This window comes from Poecilia latipinna, unplaced genomic scaffold, assembly GCF_001443285.1.
Source record: "Poecilia latipinna isolate Pla-1442-1.1 unplaced genomic scaffold, P_latipinna-1.0 Scaffold1697, whole genome shotgun sequence".
In the NCBI taxonomy this organism is placed as follows: Eukaryota; Metazoa; Chordata; class Actinopteri; order Cyprinodontiformes; family Poeciliidae; genus Poecilia; species Poecilia latipinna.
The window spans coordinates 118,172-136,664 of NW_015114313.1; the positions used below are offsets into that span (position 1 = coordinate 118,172).

The following is an 18,493-nucleotide window of genomic DNA, read 5'->3' on the forward strand; positions in this document are numbered from 1 at the left end:
TAACCAGAAACGTAAAAACATTAATACGGAAAATAAGCAATTTCTTAATGAATAATCTATAAGGCAAAAGAAAAAAGTTGTATTTTTTATTTTTTTATAGCCGAAAAGTGAATCTATCTGAGTGGAGAAGCCATCGACTTCCCTTAGCTGACAGGGCGGAAATGATCATGTGAGCTGGTGTTTCCGTCCGGACCCAGTACAGGGCGGACCTACGCTAACTCAACCAACTCCTTTATTTACATTTAGCTATGAATTCAGAAGCGGCTTTATTGTTAGAAACCGTTAATTTTGCTGCGGAAAAACATCGTAAACAACGCCGTAAAGATCCAGAAGAAACGCCGTACATTAATCATCCAATCGGTTGGTAGGGATTATATTACAAGGGGAATTTAACTTTATTTTGTGAAAATTCACATTATACAGCCGAAAAAGACCAATATGAAAAAATATATATATTTAGTTTCATATTACTTGATAGCAAATTCCCGTCCTTTCAATGGTAATGCCGAGTTCGTCAACAAAATCCCAAGACGGGAAAACATAAGCAATGATCGTAAAAACTGTTGCAGCCGATCCATAAAGGATCTAATTCCGTGCTGTTCAAACCGGAAGAGAATTAGAACCACTGAAAAAAATGGAATTCTGATTTAAATCGTAGAATGTTGGCTTTAATCTTAATATTCTGACATTGTTTTCTCAAAATTCTAACTTTAATCTCATAATTCCGACTTTTATGACAGATATGTGAGTAAAAATTCTTACATTAAAAAACTGAATTCTTTTTGACCCTAACTCTCTTCTGTTGTTTAAAGTTATTTTACAGAGAGAGAAATTATTTGCTAAATAAAAACACTAGAAAGAGGAACTGATGTTTTAGGAACTTTAAAAAGTTGCACAAAATTAAATGTCTGCAAACTTCAATGAATATGGGATGTGGAATCATAAATGCATAATTTATATCTGTACATCTGCATCAGCATTCCTCTTTTATGCAAGATCAGTACTTGATAATTGCAGTGATGATGCCACCTGTTAGAGTTTTGTGTTTACTATATTTCCCCTTAAGCTGAAACCTCTAACATGTCTGATGCGGTTCTGTGTTTCAGGTGTAGCAAGAATCCTCAGCTATGAGGGAGGAGTCACAGATATCGAGGTTTTACAAGTACGTCCTCATCCGTCATCTCTCTGATACATTCGGCCCTTCTTGTCATGCTAAGCCCTTTGCCTCTGACCTGCAGGCTGCTTTGCTTCACGACACCGTAGAGGACACAGACACCACCCCAGAGGAGCTGGAGGACAGATTCGGACCAATTGTAGCTCGAATTGTCCAGGAGGTGACAGATGACAAAAGTCTGCCGAAGCAGGAGAGGAAGCGCCTGCAGGTGGAGCATGCACCTCACTGCAGCCAACAAGCTAAACTGGTGAAACTAGCTGACAAGCTGTACAACCTGAGGGACCTGAACGCCTGCACGCCTGTCGGTCAGCACCTCTCTGCACCGAAAACAAAACATCTTTATCTGTGGAAGCTGTTGTTGTTCTTTTTAAAAGTGAATATTGCAGATTTAGTGCACAAACACTTCAAGATTACTGACTATGTGCAATTCTGCTCTGCTGCTCAGCTCTCCAGCATTATTAAAATACCCTCATTATTCCAATCTGACATCTAGAAATGTTTATTTTTCTACTTAGCAATGCTCTCACAAAGGTCTGCAAACCTGGAAGAGACATTTCTCCAAAAGACGAAAGATGCTCCTACAAATTCACACCGCACTTTTCAGCTTTATTCCTAAAAACATGGCAATGACACAAATTCTTACAAATTATTTTTGCTTTACTTCCTAGTGTAAATACCTTCCTTCGTGCGCTGGAAATAAGAAAAACTAACTTACAAGTAGCTTTTCAGCAAGATATGACAATAATTTCCTAAAATCAATGAAAAGGTCAATAATTCTGTGAAATTGATGAAAAAGAAAAAAGCTATTTCCACTGGGCGATTATTTCACTTGCAACAAAACAGTTTCCCATGTTACAAGCTAAATAATCTGCCAGTGAAACTAATTCTTTTTAATCAATTTCAGAAAATGATTGACTTAAAACAGATGTTGCTGAAAAGTAACTTTAAAGATATTTTAGTCCTTTTTTCAAATGTACTAAAATATTTGCGCTAGAAATTAGGTAAAAATACTTTGCAGGATTTTGTGTTTTTGCAGTGAACAAGGCATTGTTTCACAACTATTGACAATTACCTGATGTCCATGTGAAATACATTTAAGTTTTAGTTACAAAACAAATTGTAAAGAATGTTCAAGAGATGTGAATACTTTCACCAGACAATTGATAATGGATCAATCCTAAACCATCATCCTGGTAAAGACCAAAGGCTCTGCTTCAGTGGCACCACCATATGTTCACTTCAAGTGCAGTTTCAGTGTCCAGAAAACATTTTTTTAACTTTAAAGTTAAAACACAAAACATCCACATTCATGTCCATGAAAGCTTCTATATTCAGTTTTCACATGTTAACCCTCTTCTTGTTTCTCCGGCAGGTTGGTCGGCTGAGCGGGTCCAGGAGTACTTTGTATGGGCCGCTGAGGTGGTTAAAGGTCTGAAAGGAACTAACTCGGCTCTGGAGGAGAAGCTGGAGGATCAGTTCAAACAGAGAGGAGTTCAGCTCTGAAAGAACCGCCTCACTGCGCTGGAGAACGGATCGTTTACATCACTAATCAGATGCAATATCATTTACAAGCCATAAAAATAATCCTTTTTCCATATTTTGTGCCATGTGCTATGTCTGCTGTGTACTTTAGGACATCATGTAACTGTGATTTTATTTCTGAATATTAAGAAAGCAACATTTTCCTGGCTCTTTTCTTTCATCAAACTTCCCCACCATTTATTGTGAGACCTTATGCATCAGCCACTAAAAAATAAACATTCATTTTGGGCACAAAGGGAAGTGAAATATATCCTTGGGGCAAAAATATTAAAGAATTGCCAATAAAATTACTCCAGTTTTACGTCTACAAACAAATACTGTATACAAATACTGTATATTTAAAAATAAATGTTTAAATTAAGTCATTTTAGAGTTACCCAAAAGAAATTTGACACAAATGTCTTTGATAATCTTTGTCAGCATTTAAGATGGCTAGTGTACACCTCCAAGAAAGAGGAAGAATTTTTATTTAACAGTTTGTTGGTTTTCAAGTAGAACCTTGTGGATCCTGAGCTCAGGAGCCTTAAAGAGATAATTTATGTGTTTATTTATTTCCTTTTATTCAAGTAGGAGCAAAATTATATTTAGTGAATTCAACTTTACAATCTTATGTAAATGTGAAAAATAAACGACCTCCATTTACAGGATTCAAAGTGAGTTGAAATTGTAATTCCATTTATGCTGTTTGCTGTTACACGGAAGAATATAGGAGGAAAATATGCTTAGCAGCAAAAATAATGTTTAATTGGTATGTATGACTGATAAAAGGGAATATTACTAGTAACAGAAGTAGTAATATTGCCATTTATTATCATTATCAACTGTATATTCTAATCAATATTACTATTTAACCAGGAAAATAATTTTTTTTTAATTTTCTTTTGCGTTGTTTTCAACAACCACTGGGGGCGCAAATCTACACTAAATCTACAACCTTCTCTCATTGAATATTTTATCTCAAGATTTTCCTCTAAAATACATTGAATATTTTTTTAAAAATTCACATTCCGCGCCACTAGGATAAAATAAATAATTATAAAATATTAATGTAAAGCTACGTGTGCTTCAACAGCGGCGGAAACGTTTGTCGGAACAATTCCACTTCCTGTCCGTTCACGCGTTCTGTTGAACTTCCGTTTTGCAGCAGCAACGAGCTAGAGTAGCTAGTTGGAATATCGTTTTCATTTTTCTTCTGTCGGCTCGTTTATCGTTGACCAGGCAATCATGTCTAGTCACGAAGCCGCCAACATGAAGCTTCCGCCGATCCAGTCCACGGCCGGTGCCGTTCCCATCCGGAACGAGAAAGGTGAGCTTTTGTTGGTTAGCCATTCAGCTACATTAGCATCAGCTAATGTCACTGTTGGCACACAATACACGAAATGAACAAATTACAGTGTTAGAGCTAGTTTGATAAAGACGTAATGTTAGATAAGTTGTTATGAAGAGCAAAATTTTATGTCTTAAATTTGAGCATCCTGATTTTAGGCTGTAGAAAGTGTTAATATGTCCAGATGCCGCACGGTGCCGATGGCTGCAAACAGGCTGGTCAATTATTTTGTGGTCAGGATGGATGTTAAACTCACGTCTGATGTTATTTCTGAGTGTCAAGCTTAGAATTTGCACATTTAAATATTTATTTTATGTTTTTATTTTGATTTTTAAGGTGTTACGTCGGTTGTTTATTTTTTGCTCTTTAGGTATCTGTTTATACATGTGGTAAGATGATGTCAAACACCTTATTAATCTATCAGGTGTCCAGACAGCCCCAAAAATCACATGAAAAACACCAAAAATTCTTTAACATTTCCACTAGGAGTTTCCTCATGGTTCTGTTAAGTAGATTAAAAATGTTTGACTAAAGTCTGTTGTTAATTCCTGTTATGAAGTTTACTGTTTTCTGTGTAAGATATGTGTCTGTCTAGTAATGTTTCAGGTCTAAAAACACAGACACAAACTGACTAACTTATATTATAACTTTATTAATTAAGAGTCATGTTAGAACTTAAACTGGATTTGCTTTATTTTAATCATGTTTTGTGTAATTTTATATTTGTTTTCAATTGAGATCTTGTCTTTTTTATGCTCTAACATCAAGGTTTGGTTTTATATGCTGTTTTTATTTGCATAAGTCATTAGACAATGCAATTGACATCACAAAATAAATGTTAGTAAACCTTCACAGCTGTTGAGGGAAAAGTGTAAGATTTGAGTTTTGTTGATTTTAAAGTTGTACAAACTGATGCGTTTCTGCACCAATAATTTAAAGCCCCAAATAATTGTTGATCTTAAATTCTTGAGATTTTTCACTGTGGTGCAAAGGAAGGCAGAAAGAAATCAAGGGAATCAGTAGTCGTGGTTAAAGATCTGACTGTATTCAGATTAATTTAATGTCAGCCATCTTGTTGATGTGCGCCACACAGGTGAGCTCACCATGGAGAAGGTGAAGGTGAAGCGCTATGTGTCCGGTAAGCGTCCTGACTACGCCCCCATGGAGTCTTCAGACGAGGAAGACGAGGAGTTCAAGTTTGTGAAGAAGGGGGTGGAGGCGGAGCCGGAGGTGGAGCCACTGGAGGAGGACGTCTCCGACCCGCGTCTCCGGCGTCTGCTCAACCGGACCTCCGAGGATGTGGAGGAGAGGTACCGCCCCGGCACTCAGCTGTAACTCAAACTACCGGTGAATTCTGCAGAGCGAAGACGTTTCTCACTCGTTGGTTCTCAGGTTAGCGAGGCACAGGCAGATCGTTGAGCCTGAAGTCGTGGCCGAGAGCAGCGAGGACTCAGATGAGGGAACGTGGCATCCTGAGCGCGAAGACAGCAGCGAGGAGGAAGAGGAGGAGGAAGAAGTGGATGATGAGGTTAGCATTACACAAACACCTCTGGGTTTTTTGTCCTTTTCATCACGTTGGTCAAATTCTCACTGTCTGATCATCGTTCTGCAGGAAATTGAGCGGCGACGAGCGATGATGCGCCAGCGAGTGATGGAGCGGAAGAACGAGGAAATGGAGGTGATGGAGGTGGAGGAGGAGGTGAAGTCGGGGGAGGAGTCCGAGTCGGAGTCAGAATACGAGGAATACACGGACAGCGAGGACGAGGCGGAGCCGCGACTCAAACCGGTCTTTATTCGCAAGTAAGAACTCTGAAAACTGCAAAAACAAAATCTTCCCAAGCATGTTGGTCCTGGTTCTAGTGCAGATGTCTCAGAAATATAAAATAAATAAAAACTTACTTACAAGTACCTTTTCAGGAAGATGTAGGAGCTTTATCTAATAATTCCTTAATTTTGATGAAAACGTTCTGGTCCCGCTGGTAGATTGTTTCACTTATAACAAAACATTTTCCCATGTTCTAAGTGAAATAATCTGTCAGCGAACTTTTTTATCAATATTAATTATTTACTTAAATCAAGCTCATATATATTTCTGAAAAGTTACTTGTAAGTTAGTTTTGTTATATTTGAAGTGTAGAAAGTTATGTGCACAAAAATTAAAATTTTGTTTCTGCAGTGTAAAGATGTTTCTGGAATTAAATGCATCAGTAATTTATCAGTATTTTTGTTTCTAATACAAATGTTTGATATTCTGTTGTCAAAAAAACACAACTTTGTAATTGCGATGTTTCCGTTAAATAAGAAAGTCAATTAGAATCACATGTGAATAAGTTTGTTGACAAGATAAGTCATTAGAAAACATGCAGCATCATCCTCATCCAACCACTTCCTGGTGTTTCAGTCAGGAGTAACATTCGGTTGTTGATCATGTGACTCATGATGACAAAAAGTGTTTCCATGCTAATTTCAACACAGACACAAAGAACCTCATCCTAATGCAAAAAACTTTATCGAAAAATGTGAGATTTTTATAAAAGTGATGTGTTTCACTTGTGTTACTTAAACAGAAGTAAAATTACTCAAATTGTTTGAAATTATTCTGAACATTTGGTTGAATATCAGGAAGTGATGAGTCCATAACTTGTCAATCTCTGACTGGTGGACAGGAAGGACAGAATCACGGTGGCGGAGCGCGAAGCCGAGGAGCTGAAGCAGAGGGAGCTGGAGGCCGAGGCCAAGCGGCAGGCGGAGGAGCGCCGCCGCTACACCCTCAAGATTGTCGAGGAGGAGGCCAAGAAGGAGTTCGAGGAGAACCGGCGCACGCTGGCTGCTCTGGAAGCGCTGGACACGGACGGAGAGAACGAGGAGGAAGAGTACGAGGCCTGGAAGGTCCGAGAGCTGAAGCGCATCAAGAGGGACAGAGAGGCACGAGAAACGTGAGTAAACGGATCCGATGGAGTCGGTGAGACGCAGAGCAGGGTCGTGATTGGGTCTGTCTTCAGGATGGAGAAGGAGAAGGCCGACATCGAACGATTCCACAACCTGACGGAGGAGGAGCGGCGGGCGGAGCTTCGGAACAGTGGCAAGGTCGTCACCAACAAGGCCCAGAAGGGCAAATACAAGTTCCTGCAGAAGTACTACCACAGAGGAGCGTTCTTCATGGTGAGCAGGACCACATCCTCATGAGTTAGCTGTTTATTAATATTAGCAATTTGTTATTGGGTAGTTTATCAATACTTTCTGCTACAACCGGCCCTTTAAAGACATTCCTGACCTTGATGTGAACCAAAATGAAAATGAATTTTTATACTCCTGTTCTAGACTTAAACATCCCAAGACATTTTTTTGTTCTGTTGTTTTTAACTATAACATATTTTAAAGCGACATAAACCTTAGAAATTTGAGTTTTCTTGTTTTAACGTGATATAAAAGTTGTTAAAATAAGATCTCTCTTCTGAAACTTTTCTTAAAGAAGCAGTATCATGTCAAATCAGTTTCCATTATGTTATTCCCTCATCAAATACACACCTGAAGCTTTGCTTAGACTTTGTTATGCATGTTTAAGAACTCCTTTAATCTCCATGGCAACCATTCAGCTGTGCAAAACGCCTGGTTGGACCTAGCCCCGCCTTCGAGGTGCAGCTCCTCCTCGAAGCTGCAGTTTCCAAGCTTCTGAGGTTCCGGCACACAAAGCAACCCGTTCAGCTCCTTCAGACTAGCCAGCAGATATTAGCAAACACCTGGTGGAGCTGCACATCAGCTGATCTCATTATAGGAGCTTCTCAGAGTAACGCTGGCAGAAACGTTGTTAAAGGGTTAATAGAGGAGCCATGTTGTGATGATTTCATGAAGGTGGAGGTTAAGAAAGAGCAGGAGTTTTTAAAGAGACAGAGGCCCAATTTCAAGGTGTTAAAATACAATGTAAAATTTCATTTAAGTCGTATGTGATACTTGGCATTGTGCTTAGAAAACTCCTGATACCACCCGTAATTTTTTCATTGCCCGTCTTGCCCACTAGGTGGCAGTGTAGACACACCTGTTGTGGTTTTTTCTTCTAAACATTTGCTCTCCTTCCCAGAATGAGGAGGAGGATGTGTATAAGAGAGATTTCAGCGCTCCTACTCTGGAGGATCACTTCAACAAAACCATCCTACCCAAAGTCATGCAGGTGAGATTCGCTTGCATACCAGGAATTTACTATCCAGGTTCAGTTTTTTATTTTCTGACCGTTTTCGCTCCGACCAGGTGAAAAACTTTGGCCGGTCGGGTCGCACCAAGTACACCCACCTGGTGGACCAGGACACGACGTCGTTCGACTCGGCCTGGGCTCAGGAAAGCGCTCAGAACAGCAAGTTCTTCAAGCAGAAGGCGGCCGGCGTGAGGGATGTGTTCGATCGGCCCACCGTGAAGAAGAGGAAGACCTAAGATGATCCTGGTGAGCGCTGGAGGGAAGCCTGCGAGGTCCATTCCTTCTCCAAGCACATGAACTGATCGTCCTACTTTGATTCAGCTGGAATAGTCGGCCTATAAGTCTAAAGAAGCAGCTGGATTTGTGTAATTTTGTAAATAACCTACCAGTTTACTTTTTGTGGAGTCTGTACAAGTACAGCTATTTGAATTAAACACACTTGTTTTTACACAATAATTAATTTTTATTTGGGAAAAAAAAAACAAAAAAAAACTGGAGGATTTGAGTGGGCTCAGCTCCGCTGGATTGATCTGGTGAGCTTTGAGGTGGGGAGCAACAGTCCAGTGTGAGAATGTGTTCAGTTGGTCAGAGTCACCAGAGCTTCCACTACATTCCCCATGTGTTCCCTCAGGCTGCGCTCCGCCATGGACCGCGAGATCTCCATCTCCGACATCTGCACGACAAAAAAACGGCAAAGGTTACAATCCCAAACACAAGCAACACACTGGATTAAATGCTAATTAAAACAAAGAGTTGCTGTGCGAAATTAGATCCTTATACGTTTCCTTTGCATTGATAAAAAGACAATTTTTACAGTTTTGATCCATTTAAAGTGGCAACTAACACTAAAGCAGTGCAACGCCAGTACAATAACTTCCAGGGTGTCCATACATCCTTAAAAACGTCTTAAATTCTTTTGGAAAAAATAGATCTCACTTCCTGTAGCGTGGACTCTACTGAGGTTTTAAATATTACCCAATGGCCAACGTTTGACCGTGACGTAGGGAAATTACCTGCGCTGTAAACAACTATCCACTGCTAAGAGAGAAGAGCCGATCCCAACAAGATTCAAAATCCGTTCAATTCCTCCGCTGCCATTGCTAAAACTACAGACAACAACAGCGCATAACAACAACGTCATCGGTCACGACAACAACTCCTGTTCTCTGATTGGCCCGTTAAAAATGATACCGGAGAAATTAAAGTAAACGGGAGAACTGTGAGAAGCGAGATTTTTATCGAGCGGAATAGAACAGGACGGAACTGGCAAGGCAAGGAAAACGTATAAATTGGATGAAATACATTAATCACAGGTCGTACATTTTATGGTGGCATGACTATTTTACCGTCTGGCTTATATTTCAGGCAAACGTCTGAGTCGTGCACAAACATCTTTATTACGACTGGAAGCGGTTGAGGCTAACGCTAACTGTTAACATACCCGGGCTAGTTAGCTAACTTTTTGCGTCACTCGTGGGTAAGTGTAAATTTACTGTAATGCATTCGTGTTCGCCACTGGCTTACTTCTATTGGCCACACATACCATTCATTCTGTGCAAAACCCCCAAAAAACTATGTAATATTTGCAGGTTTCTCTACATTTATGATTGTCATTTATTCAGAAGAACTCGAAGTTTTAAATTCGAGTTAAATCTGCAGAAAAACGGTTGGGAAGCTGGAAACGACATGCCTGTTAAGAAGCCAAGGTTTGCTACCAGAGCAGGTAGCCTGACTAATTAGCCAGATATCAACTAATTAAGCTCAGTGTAATAAAAAGGAGTTCAGACAAATGCAAACTGCTACATACTTCAGTAGTGGTTTATGCTACTTTTCTTTTACTGCAACAGTAGGAAAAATATTTGTCAAAAAAAAATCTGATCATTATGCATCTTGTTCTTAAGAATTTTGGTGCAAAACGAAAGGGGGGAAAAAAAAAACTCCAACCAATTCACCCGACTCATCAAATCAAGGACCGATAGATAATGCATGTGCAGCTATAAAAAATACATCTTAGTTTACCTGGAAAATGAAAACTTATTAACGCAAGTTATTTTTTGTCATTAATTACTATTATATTATCCATAAAATGCAGAGTTTTAAGTTTGCAGGTCCAGATCACACAAACATCAAACCAAATATTCTGTCCTTGTCTAAAAACAAATTAAATTGAAACACCTTCATATAAGATGTAAACCAGCTAACGATTGACTGATTATATGTGATATAATCTTAACAGGAAAATGAAATCTACTTACAATCAACTCAACATCCTCTTTCTTGATGGTGACTTTAGCCAGCTCTTTTTCTCTGACAATAAGCAGAACAATAATTAATCCCCAAAGCAAATTAAAGTGGATTTTTCCTGAGTCCTCAGGATAAAACAGAAAATATGTCACAAAAAGGTCATATCAGCACTAATCTTACCTCTCCTGTTTGGCTTTCTGTTCTCTGGATCTTCTGTCTCCGATCACCGACATCGCCTGAAAGAGTAGCAGTTAGTGTTTATTTGGTTTAACTTGAACCAGTCGGCATCAGCAAAGAAAATAATTTTATTTCAACACTAAACTTTTGTTATAAGTATGTTTATTTTCTGACATTACCTGACAGTTTTTTTTCTACAGCTCTTTAATCCACTTCTGCCTCATTTAATTGGCCACCATTTCATTTATAAATTTCACTTATTTAAAGCTGCAGTAACAGCTAATTAATGCTCAGTCCCACATTTTTATTTAATTTTCTATTGTTTTAGAATTATTGCAAAACAAAATGTGTTTTGTGTAACACATGACATATTTAGTACAAAGAAAGAAAGAAAAAAGATACAGGTGTAAATATTTAAAGTGTACTCAATACACTTTAAAAATAAATGTTAAAACTTTTGTGCTGCCTTTTGTTTAGTTTATTTGGACCAGCAAGGTTTTTGAACTAGAGCACCCCCTGGTGGATATTTTTGTTATGTTGCCTTTGTGATGCTAAAAGAAAACATAGATCCAAGATGGTGGAATGCGACACCAAACAGCTCGTGGAGTAGCTGACGTCTTTATTCGTTGTGTTTCCGACAAGATTTGTTCGTAAGTGCTTGTTAATTGTGAAAATAATAATTGTGTCTTTGTTTCATGTAACGCTGGTGTAAGTAATTTGTATACTTTAGTCACTTAAGAAAATGTTGTTTTAAGCTCGCAGTAAGAATGGCTATTTTGCTATGTTAGCTAACATTACGCCTTGTATGTTGCAGTTTACGATGGCCAAAGTGATGGTAGTGGTTAGAGGCCACTCTTCAATAAACAACTAAAAAGAAAGAAAGAAGTTTGGTTATTGGAGCGTCGTTGTCTGGCTGTCTAGCGGCTGAAAAGATTGAAAACTCAGGGCGAGGACAGCACAACTTTACCTGGCATAATACTAGACTTTTGATAGGAGTTATAAAGGATTTTAACAAAGCTACATTTAACTTTAGCTAAGAAACATCTAGCTAATTAACACTAAATGTCTGATGATAACACAACATTTCAAATATTTTAATGGTCATTTTTAGAAAAACTTCACAGAGATTTTAAAGCGAGCTTCTTTTAAGGATCGCTGACAAACAAACCGGGCTCTTCGGTTAGCAGCAGCCGCTCCAGCCGCATGTTTCTGGGTCGGCCCGTCGGTTACAGCCCGCAGCTCTCACCGTTTCCAGGTCCGAACTGGAGATTTCCTTTTCCTCCGCGTAGTCCGTGACTCGCTCCAAATCTGCGGCTCCGCTGTCATGTTTCCGAGGCTTTTCCACCGGCTTCCCGGTGCAGTTTTCCTCGGCTTCCAGGTCCAAATCAACGTCTCCCTCCGCTGCCATGTTGGATAGTTAGCCGGATCAAAAAGAAAGGTTCCGCTACGCGTCGGACAGAAAACGTGGTTGCACCGGAAGTAAGTTTCCAAGCTTTTAATTTGAGTGTAAAAAAATAATGTAAACAGAAAATATAAACGACTAAATGAAGAGCAATTTAAAAGGGATAATTTTACCTGTAAATACTTTTGATTAAAGTTAAGATGGTTTATGATGCTAAGCTGATTGTAACTAAGGGCCAAAACTAACTTGTTTCTGCATAACTACTACATTTGGACCGAAATAAATGTATCCATCACAGGGCAAAACCTGATCCTCTTGCTGCAAGGTAGCAGTGCAAGCCGCTGACTAAAATCCAGAAAAGTTTAAGTTGATAAATGTCACAGTTAAGAGGAACATGAAGAAGAGACTAGACATCAAAAAATTTATTAAAAAACTTTTTGTTTGCCAAAACTTGTGTCTTGTGCTGCTAAGGCCTCACTTTCAGCATCACAACACACTCCAGAGACGTACAGCATCTCCACAAAACCCCTGCAGCAGAAAAGTCTTTCGGTTTTTTGCATGTCCACCATAAACTTGAAGAATGTTTAGTTTGGCATTGTTGTGAAAGAAAGACAACCAAGGACATAAGTAAAAACAATAATAAAAAGACAACAGCATGGTTTTTATGGATGTCAGTACCAAAGTGATTCCTCTCAAATGTGCTCATTGAGGTGAACCCAATTCTTCTGAACAGAAAAAAATAATCAAGCACCAAGTTGTAAATGAAAGACAACAGACACGTTGAAGGAAAGTGGTTGGAAACTGTTCTGCTGATGGAGTAGATGATAGCTGGATAAGAGGAAGGGAGACTGTCTTGTGCTGTGCTTTTAGGTTTCCAGATGTGCTTGGAGATGCCAAACCAGACTGGTTGTTTCATCAACCCCCTGAAAAACAGAGACATATGTTTTTATTAAAGACAAAAATGTTTTATGACTGTTTTCTATGGTTATCCAGAAGGGTCAACAAAATGCAAAAATTCTATTATAAGAAAAGTTTGTTGTGGTTCTTTGTAGAACCACAACAAACTTTTCACAACAAAAAGGCACAAAGAACCACACGACTGTGTTGTGGTTCTTTGTGCCTTTTTTCTTGTGTTTTGGCTGGATCTTGTGGCTTTTCCTTGTGGTGTTGTTGCTTTTATTGTTGTATTGTGTCAATTGTATTGTAATTGCATTGTGGTTTTGTTGTTCCATTGTGATGTTTTCATTTTGTCAACCATTTTGGGTCACCATGGTTATCAATCTAAGAGCACAGTAAAAATCAAGGTTGTTGCCATAGTAAAATTCAGGACAAAGTCAACTGGTCACAAGAGATTAGCATTAAAAACAGTCATGAATAACAGGATAAAAAATACCTGATGCCTCATTGAACTGAAGTGGCGCTCCAAGCAGGCCTGGCTACCATGAAGGGAGGAGAAGCATCTCTGATGTGGAAAATGCTCCAGCATCATCAGCAGCAGGGTATCAGTGATGAACTCCATGACAGGCAAGGTTTTTTTGTTTTGTTTTTATATATAAATTAAAGCTTAAAATAATACTGAGTCACTTAAAATAATAACTATAAAGTCAGATGAGAATTATCAAGGTGTATTACACCTAAATGTTCACCAAGTTCATATCGTCCTGACATCTCACGATAAGTCAAGCCTTTGTTTTAGTTCTTCGTTTATGAGGTTCTTCCCCTTCAGATCCTCCACTAGAACATGCAACGCATTCTTTGCTCTCCGTTCCCGATCCTTGGCGTTCCTCATTTCTCTTTCCAGACTCTCGACTCTTTCCAAGGCCTCGCAGAGTTTTACCTTCAGATCACCCAAAGATGGAGGCAGTGCATAGGAGTGGTCCTAGTAAGACACAAGGATCCGTCACGGTAACACGACCACCAGACACAGACAGGCAGTGACCACTGATTCTGAGGGTTAATAAAGAAGAAATGGTCAGAACTCACTAAGTCAGGACAGGGTGGAGGTTCTTGTTTTGGTGGAGGCGGGGCACTCGCCACTTCCTGACTCTTTTCTTTCTTGGGTAAAGCCTTGGTTGTTTTAGCTGCCCGTCGCTGATTTGAAACACAAAATACTCAAAGAATGTTGCTAAACTAATTGAAAACATTTTCAACCCTTAAAGCCAAGTGATGCACCCACCTTTTTTGGAGGGGTAGAAAAACTGAAGATTGAAGGAACAACTCCCTCTCTGAGTCGGACAGTCTGTCCCGTCCTGTCAAAGTCCTCCTTTTTAAAGTGTTCACTGCAGAGCCTGGTAGATGTGTTGGGAGAGAAGCCCTTCCTCCTGACAGCTTTCACCCATCGTTTTCTCAGGTTCGTTTCTTTTGGGAACCTATCGAGTGTTAAAAAAAAAAAAACGGTTAAACAGTTAACACCAAAACCTAAACAGTTTTTAATCAATGAATCAAGGTTTTACGAATCAAACTCTGTTTTATAGGCATAAAGTAGTTATGTTAAGGTTTGAGCTGAGCATATACTCAATTCAACTTTAAAAATACTTTATCAGAAAAAAATATAAATAAAAGTCCAGAAAAAGAACCAATCAGAGGTAACATAACAGCGTTAATGTCAGATACAAGATAGTTAAGCCTTAAAAGTAATCCTTGTTTGAGTTTCAATAACTGACCAAATGTTTCACAATAACAAACTGTATAATTGTATATTCATATTGTTTAGTTGTAGTTTTTGAAGTGTACCCAATTTAATGTGGACTTGGATTTTAAAAAGTTGCTCTTGATGTTATGTTTTCTAGAATCTACGAGTGGTGTAGAATGGTTATCTCTAGGTTTAAAAAGCCAAATCCCATGAAAAGTTGCAAACACGAAAAGTTGCAACCACCACGCCCCCCCCTCCCCCCGCATCCATCCCCCAATAAATTCTTAAAATCTTAATTTCATAAGTTTTTAGGCATTAAGTAGAGGTTCTACCAATTGTAGACTGTGTGTTGTAGAACGTGCAATTATTATACGACATTTAAGTCTAGGTTTGACCATTTTAAATATATTATATTTCGATCTAAAGCGCAACGAAGGTAGTCCAGGATCCTTAAATGCAGCGGAATAGCCCTTTTTCTGAAGCTAAGAAGGATGCTAACTTCAGTGTCGTCCAGGACAGCTGGTTAGTTCAGGGCTATCTAGTTTAAACTGGCACATAGATTTATTTCTCTAAAAGCCCAGTTTTCATAGACAGCATCAAAGAGAGCGCCAACTTCTCGATAAAATCAAAAGATGAGTAGAAAATTTTGGAATTTGAGCGCGGAAGTTGACACTTTTGTTCATGACGTCAACCCATCAAAACAGTCCAAACACGGTGATTATTCAGCCTCACCTGTGAAAGGTGACGCCCGAGGTTCTGGTCTGGACCGTACAGCGCTTTGTACAATCCAACGCAGCACACGAATGAGGCATCTTGCTCGAAAAAGTTTAAAATATCAGCGCTAAGTGTTGTTCTCGAGGTTTTCCACAGCTGCAAGGCCACTCACAATATGGCGGGGTCGCTTACGTAGAAGAAGAGAGCTCCGCGGGGAAACGGAAACACATGATCTGTCACTTCCGTTCATTTCAAAGTAGAAAAATGCAGCTATTTGTGGCGGGAATGTAGGTTGGAACCAGTGACGTGCGGTCAGGGGAGGCAGGTGAGGCAGAGCCTCACTTGTCATCATGGAAAATAATATACAATAATAAAATCATTTATATTGCTATTTTCACCCTGTGGTTTGTACTATAAAGTACCTGTTTTTTACTTAGCTTAACCAATTCTGATTATTTTTTCTTCAAAATCGCTGGATTTTCACATTTTCCCATTCAAATGCTCAGAAGCGAAACAGGTGTTATGCCCAAAAACGCATACCTGCCCAGAAATGCATCCCCTGTCGCGGGAGCGCGCATCGCTCTAAGCTCTCGCATATTGACGAGAAAACGGACTGAAATATGACCGAAGAGGAAATTTTAAAGATATTTGTAACATTATCACGTTTCTTAACCATGTAATCCCTAAAATGGTGGGTTTTATTTCGCAAATTACTTGAAATAAATACGGTTTTTACACCTTTATTGACACACATGAGCCGAACTTTTTTTCAGTCCGTCTGTTGAAAACGTTCTCCGCAAATGGTTTGAAATTCTCTGCTTTTTCTTTTGATACCATAATAGCTTAAAAGCATTACAAAACAGAGGCCCATTATGTAGAACATTTTACATCATGCTTAACTTTCTAGTCTGTTAATGTAGGAGGGAATGCATTTTAATTCATGAGCCTGAAAATATTTGCATCCGTCTTGTTGATATAAAAATGATCCAAATCGAAACAAAGTGTAAGATAATGTAAGATACATTAGCTCAGAGAACAAGTGTCATTACGTAGAAAAGGTGAAATCCTTTCAGCTCTTTATTTCTCCAAGTTAGCACAGGGATGCATTTTTTTTTTTGGCAATTTGCTTTTCCAACCTGCCAAAATATGCATCCCCTCTCCATCCTCCNTGTATTTTTCCTCAACCACCAGGGGGCTCTTCAGCAGGAAATGTGTCCTGTAAACTGTGGGCGTTTTGTTTTGCATGGCGCATTGCTGCCATCTGTTGGACTTTTAGGGAACTGCTTGACTTTTATGTTATTTAATCAGTTCGGTTGTTTGCTAACGGTAGAGCAGATGAACACGTGACTGTTATGAACGCCGCATTCCAGGTTGAATTCTTCGAAGCGATGCCGGTAAGTAGCAGTTTATACTTCAAAACGAGCCTTTATGTTAACATATGAGAAATTAATACGTTAAAGTTACATTCCCTCAATGGAATATATACTAGTCAGTCCCAGTCACCGTTTCACTCATAGTTTTTGCCCATGTGCTTTCTGGGTAAAAATCAATCGAGAAACGCGCCCAGCAACAAATCCTAAGCAATGTCGTGTGGAACTATAACGCACTGAGTGAATGGGGAAGTTTGATTGTTGTGGTGGAAAATTACCTCGGTGTTGGGGCTGAAGCACGTAAAAATGCATCAGTCTAATATGGCATAAAAACAATGCCATACTTGACTTAGTTTGGCTATATCGATGCTCACCCCAGGTGAAAAAAGTATACTTTAAGTATATTTCAAACATACTTACATTTGTGAAAGTACATTTTAAGTAAACTAAGTATTAAGTGTACAACCTAAAAGTATACTTGTACCAATTTCGAAATTAGAACTTTAAACACACTTAAAACATAATTGTGCTGCCTTTTGTTTAGTTAAGCTGGACCAGCAAGGTTTTGAAAACCCCACTAGAGCACCCCCTGGTGGATATTTTTGTTATGTTGCTTTTGTGATGCTAAAAGAAAAAAATAGATTAAAGATGGTGGAACGCAACACCAAACAGCTCGTGGAGTAGCTGATTATTGTCTTTATTTGTTGTGTTTCAGACAAGATTTGTTCGTAAGTATTTGTTTATTGTGAAAATAATAACTGTCTCTTTGTTTTATGTAACGCTGGTGTAAGTAATTTGTATGCTGAAGTCATTTAGGAAAATGTTTATTGTTTTTTAGCTCGCAGTAAGAATGGCTATTTTGCTATGTTAGCTAACATTACGCCTTGTATGTTGCAGTTTACGATGGCCAAAGTGATGGTAGTGGTCAGAGGCCACTCTTCAATAAACAACTAAAAAAGAAAGAAGTTTGGTTATTGTAGCGTCGTTGTCTGGCTGTCTAGCGGCTGAAAAGGTCGAAAACTCAGGGCGAGGACAGCACAGTAAAGAACATCAGCGCAGCGGACCACAACCACAAGGAAATATTCAGCAAGTCAATCATGAGCCTGCGGTCAGGTAAAGCAGATGACATGGAGGACAAGGATAAAGTAAGCAATACAGACACAAGTTCCAAGTCTACACGCTCACGCACATCCAAACGTTCGTCCACAAGTTCTGCAGCATTAAAAGCACGGGCTAAAGCAGAGGCTGCACGTGCTCAGCTCGCGTTTTCAGAAAAAGAAGCAACCATAATGAAGCAGAAAACTGAACTTGAAGCTAATTTGCATATTTTAAGTTCTCAGAAGGCTGTTGCAGCCGCAGAAGCAGAAGTTGCAGTTTATGAAGCGGGGGAGGCTCTCTCGAAGAGTGAACAGGACTATCCATTAGTGGGTCCACCTGCCAGCCCAAAGCGGCGTACGGCAGAGTATGTTCAAAAACATTCAGATATTAGTTTTGAAGGCTTCTCTTTGTCAGCAGATCCACTCGCCTGTCACAAGGCTACACGTGAACAGTATGAAAAAGCCATGACAAAAGAAATGGACAATAACAGCTCACACAGTGCAGAAGCAGCTAAGCCCAAAATAGCACACAGAGAGACACTGAATCCCCCCAAACTATATCCGTTCCACACTCCTCAAACCTCAACAGAGGCACAAGGTGTACATGAGATTGCCAAGTACCTCA

At 39.3% G+C, this 18,493-nt stretch overlaps 4 protein-coding genes across 4 annotated transcripts; 2 read left to right on the forward strand and 2 right to left on the reverse strand.

Annotated features, from left to right (window-relative positions):
- Window positions 1-235: 235 nt before the first annotated feature.
- On the forward strand, window positions 236-2,857 carry hddc3 (HD domain containing 3). The gene is made up of 4 exons (XM_015060261.1): window positions 236-360; window positions 1,107-1,162; window positions 1,239-1,479; window positions 2,547-2,857. Exons 1-4 carry the CDS (start codon window positions 249-251, stop codon window positions 2,675-2,677), a joined length of 540 nt encoding a protein of 179 aa, XP_014915747.1. The 5' UTR covers window positions 236-248; the 3' UTR covers window positions 2,678-2,857.
- A 956-nt stretch (window positions 2,858-3,813) lies between these two features.
- On the forward strand, window positions 3,814-8,683 carry mfap1 (microfibril associated protein 1). Its single transcript, XM_015060259.1, has 8 exons — window positions 3,814-4,022; window positions 5,137-5,353; window positions 5,436-5,571; window positions 5,656-5,843; window positions 6,710-6,979; window positions 7,046-7,205; window positions 8,122-8,211; window positions 8,289-8,683. The coding sequence occupies exons 1-8, from the start codon at window positions 3,941-3,943 to the stop codon at window positions 8,466-8,468; spliced, it is 1,323 nt and encodes a 440-aa protein (XP_014915745.1). The 5' UTR covers window positions 3,814-3,940; the 3' UTR covers window positions 8,469-8,683.
- On the reverse strand, window positions 8,681-12,103 carry hypk (huntingtin interacting protein K). The gene is made up of 4 exons (XM_015060262.1): window positions 11,900-12,103; window positions 10,657-10,712; window positions 10,488-10,539; window positions 8,681-8,905 (listed from the first exon to the last, which is right to left on the reverse strand). The coding sequence occupies exons 1-4, from the start codon at window positions 12,059-12,061 to the stop codon at window positions 8,810-8,812; spliced, it is 366 nt and encodes a 121-aa protein (XP_014915748.1). The 5' UTR covers window positions 12,062-12,103; the 3' UTR covers window positions 8,681-8,809.
- Window positions 12,104-12,457: 354 nt separating this feature from the next.
- Window positions 12,458-15,628, reverse strand: LOC106964629 (THAP domain-containing protein 6-like). Its single transcript, XM_015060260.1, has 5 exons — window positions 15,420-15,628; window positions 14,232-14,424; window positions 14,039-14,146; window positions 13,449-13,934; window positions 12,458-12,978 (listed from the first exon to the last, which is right to left on the reverse strand). Exons 1-4 carry the CDS (start codon window positions 15,497-15,499, stop codon window positions 13,725-13,727), a joined length of 591 nt encoding a protein of 196 aa, XP_014915746.1. The 5' UTR covers window positions 15,500-15,628; the 3' UTR covers window positions 12,458-12,978; window positions 13,449-13,724.
- Between the last annotated feature and the right edge of the window lie 2,865 nt (window positions 15,629-18,493).